The sequence below is a fragment of the Psittacula echo genome (genome assembly GCF_963264785.1).
Source record: "Psittacula echo genome assembly, chromosome: Z".
Lineage (NCBI taxonomy): Eukaryota > Metazoa > Chordata > Aves > Psittaciformes > Psittacidae > Psittacula > Psittacula echo.
Window position 1 is genome coordinate 106,163,413 of NC_137742.1, and position 6,505 is coordinate 106,169,917.

The 6,505-nt window shown below is 46.2% G+C and overlaps 1 protein-coding gene across 3 annotated transcripts; it reads left to right on the forward strand.

The window, feature by feature from the left end:
• The first annotated feature begins 2,112 nt into the window (after window positions 1-2,112).
• UQCRFS1 (ubiquinol-cytochrome c reductase, Rieske iron-sulfur polypeptide 1) lies at window positions 2,113-4,959 on the forward strand. 3 transcript variants are annotated; one of them, XM_080637810.1, is made up of 2 exons: window positions 2,113-2,484; window positions 4,170-4,959. In XM_080637810.1, the coding sequence occupies exons 1-2, from the start codon at window positions 2,163-2,165 to the stop codon at window positions 4,778-4,780; spliced, it is 933 nt and encodes a 310-aa protein (XP_080493936.1). In that variant the 5' UTR covers window positions 2,113-2,162; the 3' UTR covers window positions 4,781-4,959. The 3 variants fall into 3 exon arrangements, with proteins under 3 accessions (XP_080493936.1, XP_080493937.1, XP_080493938.1); XM_080637811.1 differs by having other exon boundaries at window positions 2,113-2,373; XM_080637812.1 differs by lacking the exon at window positions 2,113-2,484 and adding an exon at window positions 2,519-2,884.
• Window positions 4,960-6,505: the final 1,546 nt, after the last annotated feature.

Below are 6,505 nucleotides of genomic sequence, written 5' to 3' on the forward strand. Positions count from 1 at the left end.
AGTCTTCGAGGTTATATAGAGAAGTACATGAAAACAAGACCACAGCCAGCTCCTCCAGATATTAAACTCCTGCTAATCCAAATCCAGCTCTCCATTCCCTCAAAGTCAATCATAGACTTGTAGAGTAATAGAATGGTTTGGGGTGGAAATGACCTTAAGATGATCTAGTTCAAACCCAACGCCATGGCGATCAATTAATATATTGATAGAAGTATAGGATCCTAAGCACAGCAGAATGAATTGTATGATCTACAGAATTCAGCAAACACAAGTAAATATCCCCTTTGTTATTTCCTACAATTTAACAGATATGAAAAATGCACATGTAAATACCTCACTGCTTCTCAATCCTTTGTGTTTATTGCAGATCACAGGGGACAGCTCAAAACCATCCATAAATCGATTTGTAGTCAGTGTGTTGAAAAATAATCAAGTCAGAACTGCCTTGAAAATATGATCCTGTGTCCCTGCATTCCTGCCATTTTATGTAGAGCATAAAACTACCTTCTAACTCCAATAACACTACTTCTGTCTTTTTATCAGGTATTTCGGAAAGCACATTTGAACAGAATACTATAGCTAACACACTGCCACTGAGCTTCCTGCAGGGAATTCTCAGTATACACACAAGATACAGATACACACAGAAAAAAGAGCTACCATGAACACAAAGCCAGTGCCAGACCTCCTTGCTCTAGCCAGTACAACTAGTATTTAATGCTAGTAATTCATATCTCAGCAAGACACACATAGCTATCACTGACAAATATGCAGGCTCCAATAACACTGGATAAAATTATATTCATGCATTTACATAAACACTGCAAGCTTCACCCTTCACCTCTCTTCACAGATAACCCCACACTAACAGCATTCAACTGATTTATAACTCTGGCTGGAGAAATGCAAAAACGCTTCAGCAATTTCCATTTCCTCTGAAAGAGCTTTTGTTCGTAATCTACACTTCTATTCCCAGTAACATCCTCTGCTGGATTCATAGCGGGGTCTAGCAGTAACTGAGATCCACGTGCTTGCTCTCAATGTACTGCTCACTTCTCTTAACTGACATGCATTCCACAGAAATCTGTGACAGCCAAGACCACCACCTGACCTGTCCTGCCCACCATGTGCTCAGAGCTGAGCTTGGCACACTGAGAGCAGTACTGCACATTCAGTGACAAAGGAGGTACCTTCTGCTTGCATGAGCATGTGGTGGCATCATGTAATAAAACTACCATTTCCCAGATCTCCTGAAAACTGGACATGTCCTTCATCCACGGAGCCACGGAGCAGATGCTTTGCCCTGTTACATTTTGTTCAACTGCCACATCTGGATCTTCTGGTTCTTCTGTTGCTCCCTACATGATGTCTGTAATTTCTGTTAAAAACGTTTGGTATGAATCTGTAAATGACTTTGTATGACCTTGTACTTTTTACTACCAAGTTTCACCCTAACTTTTAAAGCTCTGATGTTCTTTTCACATTATATTCTGACTTTTTCCTAAGTAGAAAACACTTCCCGTATCTTCCCCCGCAGGTTTCACCCGTGTCTGCCTACTTCTTGCCTCACGTTGACACGTGGACTCTTCCACTGCATCACCTCGTCACGGCGCAGGTCGCCCCTGCCACCAGCTCCGGACACAACCCCCGGGTTTGCTGCCACCTGCGCCCTGCTGGCTGACGGCAAGGCCCGACCACGGGGCGCGAAGTACGGCCCAGCGGCAGCTGATGGCGACCGAGACACCGGGACAAGCCCTTGCCCTTGTCACCGTTTGTACGTGCCCCCACGCCAGGTTCCACAGCGGCGCACATCCCTGTGCACACACACGCACGTATGTACACACATGCAGTAGCGGCCGAAATGTTTCCACCCGCCGCCAACCAGCCCGCTCAGCCCTGGTGCAGTTCCCGTCCCCATCCCCACTGCTGCCCTCCTCACTCCTGTACCGCTGCCGTTCCAGCTGAACAACCACCCCACCCCTCAAAGCGGGCACGGGCACGGGCACAGCCCGATGCGTCCCGGCCGCGTCACGTGCACGAGCAATGGCCCCGCCCCTGCGCCGTGACGTATGATGCTGTCACCGACGGCGTGACGTTGGCGCGTGCGCGGAGTGCACTGCTGGCGGAAGGTCGCAGCGGTGACCGGTCGTGCAACTGACGCCATGTTGTCCGTGGCTGCTCGCGCCGGGCCCTTCGCGCCGTTCCTGTCCGCCGCGGCGCACGCCGTGCCCGGCCCGAGGAAGCCGTTGGCGGCGGCCGTGGCGCGTCAGGCCGAGAAGGTGCCGCTGGAGCTGAAGCGGCCACTGCTGTGCCGGGAGTCCCTGAGTGGACGGTCTGCCCGCGGGGTGCTCGTTGCCGGCGCCAGCCTCAACGGTGCGGGCCAGGGGCTAGGGCCGGGGAAGTCGCTCGGGGCGAGCGGGAACTGGGCGGAGCCGCAGCCCGGCGCGGGCCGAGGGCTTCGGCAGCACCGCACGGCGGCGATAGGTCTGCGCCCGGCGGGGGAAGAGGCTGCGGGGCGGGCCCGGGGGGGGAACGGAGCCGTGAGTTAATTCAGGGGTGACGGCGGGTCAGCGTTGGTCCGAGCTGACATCGCTGCGGGAACGCGCTCACGGCAGCGGCGTTCCATGCGCCGGCTCTCGGGTGGGTGTTTATCGTGCGCTTCGGAGAAACGTTCCGTTCGTTCAGTTTGATCGGAACACCCAAGCAGAGATGTCCAGCGAGAACACACGGAGCTGTTCTGGCGCACAGGACAGCTCGGGCCTTGCACTCGCTGAGCCGAACTATCACTCTTTTCGTTATTGGAACTCCTCCCCTCGCTGGAGCAGCGGTGAGAGGAGCACCAGCCAGGGGAATGTGGGGAGTCCTTGCAGCAGCGGTTCACTTGGTGTGTGTGTGTAGGGCTGGGACCTCACCTGGCCCTGCTTGCAAGGCCGAGAATTCTGCCAATCCATCACTAACATAGCTGGCATTTAGCCTTATTAGTGTTTATTAACACCAAACATGCTTTTTACAGAACATAAGGAACTTTTAAAAGTTAGTAATATTTTGCTTGTTACTAAATGTAAAATATTTTAAGTCTTGATACTAAAATAGGTTAGTATGGTTTACTCGCAGGATTTTGAATTCCAGTTTAATTCCTCTGCAGTTGAAATCCTACAGTAAATCCTACAAGTAACTGTGCTGAGTTACTTGTAAATAAATGTAAATATTTTCCCTATTGCATATAAATCCCTGAGAGTACTTAAAATACGAAGTACTTGAGGGAATGGTTTTTATTAACCTTTGATAGCTTTGTACCAACTGCTAGAAGACAATAAAAACTAACTAGTTCTTTTCAGACAACAGAGGTTGCACATTAGTGTCCTGAATTCAGCTGGACAGGCAGATAATGCATTCCATCTTTGGCTCACAGATTTTCCTTGGGGGAAGCAGCTCGCTTTTGCTGCAGAAGCTAAGGGAAGACTGCGAGGTTTAGCCCTCACACCTTGTTAGTTTAGCACCCAGCTTTGACACTTTAAAACTTTGGGAGTTGGATAGTTATTAGCTTTATCCTTAAATCCTTGTATGAAGTAAGTCTGGCAAGTAGAGGTCTGCAGGCTTACAAACTGTTTACTGAAGCAGTTAGTTCTGACACAGTTTAATATAAATGGGGATGTCTGATACTGTATATTTGATTTTAAAATGCTCAGCTTTGTGCTTTGGGTGATTTATGGCATAGAAGTTTCTTGAGTCAAAAGCACCAACATGTTAAGCTATGGATGTGCAAACTTCACTAAAGCAAATTTCTTCATACCAGTTTTTTTCCAGGGAAACATCTGACAGGAAAACAGGTCTGTCTTGTCTGCACATGGTATCCTACAGGAGTTTTTCCTTGAAATCTTCTGAAAAAATGGTTCCTTTTTAACCCAGAACTTCTCTCAGATTTGTCTGTGTCCTTATCGGGCTCTGTGTAATTTTCAAATAGGTAAAACAGTTTCAAAAATCACCTGTTCATCTACCAAAAATACCTTCTGGGAGCCATTTTCCTACAACTTCATTAGCGGAATCATACCCAGACTTTGGAATAGCTTCTACCCATTTCACAAAGGAAATTTAAAAGCTATAACTCAAAATACACTGTTGTATTTTTTACCTAAAAAGTTTGTAATTCTATATTCCTTCTCTTGCAGCACCTGCCACTGTTCGTTGCATCCATAACGATGTTGCAGTACCTGACTTCTCTGCCTATCGTCGCCAAGACGTGCTAGATCCCACCACATCTTCTCAAAGCAGCAGTGAATCTAGGAAAGGGTTTTCTTATCTGCTGACTGCAACAACATGTGTAGCAACTGCCTATGCTGCTAAGAATGTTGTTACCCAGTTTATTTCCAGCCTGAGTGCTTCTGCTGATGTGCTAGCACTGTCAAAGATTGAGATCAAGTTATCTGACATTCCAGAAGGCAAGAACATGGCTTTCAAGTGGAGAGGGAAGCCGCTTTTTGTGCGTCACAGAACCCAGGCAGAGATTGATCAGGAAGCTCAAGTTGATCTGGCTACCTTGAGGGATCCGCAGCATGACTTAGACAGAGTTAAGAAGCCAGAATGGGTCATACTCGTGGGTGTCTGCACCCATCTTGGTTGTGTGCCCATTGCCAACTCTGGGGATTTTGGCGGGTATTATTGCCCTTGCCATGGGTCCCACTATGATGCCTCTGGCAGAATCAGGAAAGGCCCTGCTCCCTACAACCTCGAGGTTCCCACTTACCAGTTTCTGGGTGAGGACATGGTGGTTGTGGGCTGAGTAACAATATGCTCACTCACCTTCATGTTCCCATGAATGTGCACTCAGAAGGGTTAACTGAAATTGTGGAGTTCTGTAAAACCATACTAGCTGTCTAGGTTCTCAACCAGACGATGTTTGAGTACTTCTGTGTTCAGTTTTAAATAAAAACTTGGAGTGAGCGCATGTTCCTGACTTACGGTAACGTGTGTTTATTTGTGTGTGGACTGGTGTGTCTAGTCAAGGAGATACCGCAGCAGAACAGAGTATGTTTATAGAGCCCTGCTGAAGGGCAGCTGACCCAGGACAGGCTGAACTACAAAGCCATTGCTTCCTGTTTTCATTATTTGTACTTTCTGTTGTTTTTACTGCATTATGGGAAGGAACATCTAAAAAAGATCTTTCTATGAACTTCTAACAGTTTGGAGTAAGTTTCAGTATAGAATCCTACTAGATGCAATCCTGTTCCTTCCAATATGTTTTTGTTTTCAAAGGAAGTGAAGGAAAAAATAATTAAAAACCTCCTCAGAAAGAACATTCATTTACATTGTTCAGAGGCAGCTTATAATTGTTTAGCTGGAATGACAGCCATGTTATTTTGTGATGATGTGGACAAAAATGGGAATGTCATGTTAAGAGTTACAGTTTTTATACTTGCAGATAAGGCTTAATCTTGCACATACCTAAACATCAGGTCAGTTATGTTTAGCTATGTGTTTGGGACACTGGGAGATATGCATCACTTTCCCAAATGCAGTAAATTGAGGAAGAAGTAAAAGGGGAAACCAGGTTTTACAAAGGGTGAAAATCAGATCTTAAGAACTCTTGGTTCTGGACTAATATCTAGGGTTAAACACAGCCAAAGAATGAGATGCCATCAGACTCACTGATTTGTGTGAATATTACCACTTCACATTGCCTGCAGGATAAGCCAAATGAAGGCCAAAACTTTGAAGCCTCTTTTACGTTGGAGCTAACTTGACAGCACAGAGAAACAATTGCAGCCCAAACCAGACCATTTAAACAGCGTTGGTCCTGCCAGTGCAAAGCTAGGCTATAAACTAACTTGTCTGCAGTGCAGAAGACCAAACAGGGTTTGCTGGCCCAAAAACCAAACCAAAAGACACCAGCCTATCCACTTCCTGTTTACTTCCCATTCTTCACTGCTGTTGTGCGAACACTTCTGTCTTGCACTTTATTAACGTGCTCCCTCCAGTTGCAAAACAGACAATAAAATCCTCAGAATTCCCTGGTCTGGAATGTTCAGCCGCACACAGCTCACATAAAGCTGTGCTGACAGTTGGGTTGACGCCCAGGTTTTCAATACGATTAATGAGAATATTGATACATTTGGGTGACCTGTTCTCAGGCAATTCAGCGACTGAGACCACAGATGACTACAGATCTCAGGTATATGTTTTACACTGCTCCATGAATTCAAGCTTTGCACCTTATCACTATGTCCACAAAAACATTCTTGAGAATTTTTTTATTGCTATAATGAATTGTGCTAAACCAGTACTGAAAGAGATGTTGCCAAACTTGTACCTAAGTAACTGGTATTTGTGCCTGTGGCTTTTATTGCATGGCTGATCTTTCTTCAAGTTTCCTGTTTCAAGGAAATAGCTCAGTAACTCCTGAAGTAGCATTAAAGCACTGCTTATCTCAGGTAGCTACTCTTACCTCATCATAAAGATGTTTTTCAGCCTACAGGCACATTATTTAGGCATAATGTTTGTTTCCATA

Bases quoted from the DNA above. Each gene is read 5' to 3' on its own strand.
- UQCRFS1 (XM_080637810.1), top strand. From the start codon at position 2,163: ATGTTGTCCGTGGCTGCTCGCGCCGGGCCCTTCGCGCCGTTCCTGTCC. The intron at 2,485-4,169 runs GTCTGCGCCCGG...CTTCTCTTGCAG, and splicing joins GCACCGCACGGCGGCGATAG to CACCTGCCACTGTTCGTTGC.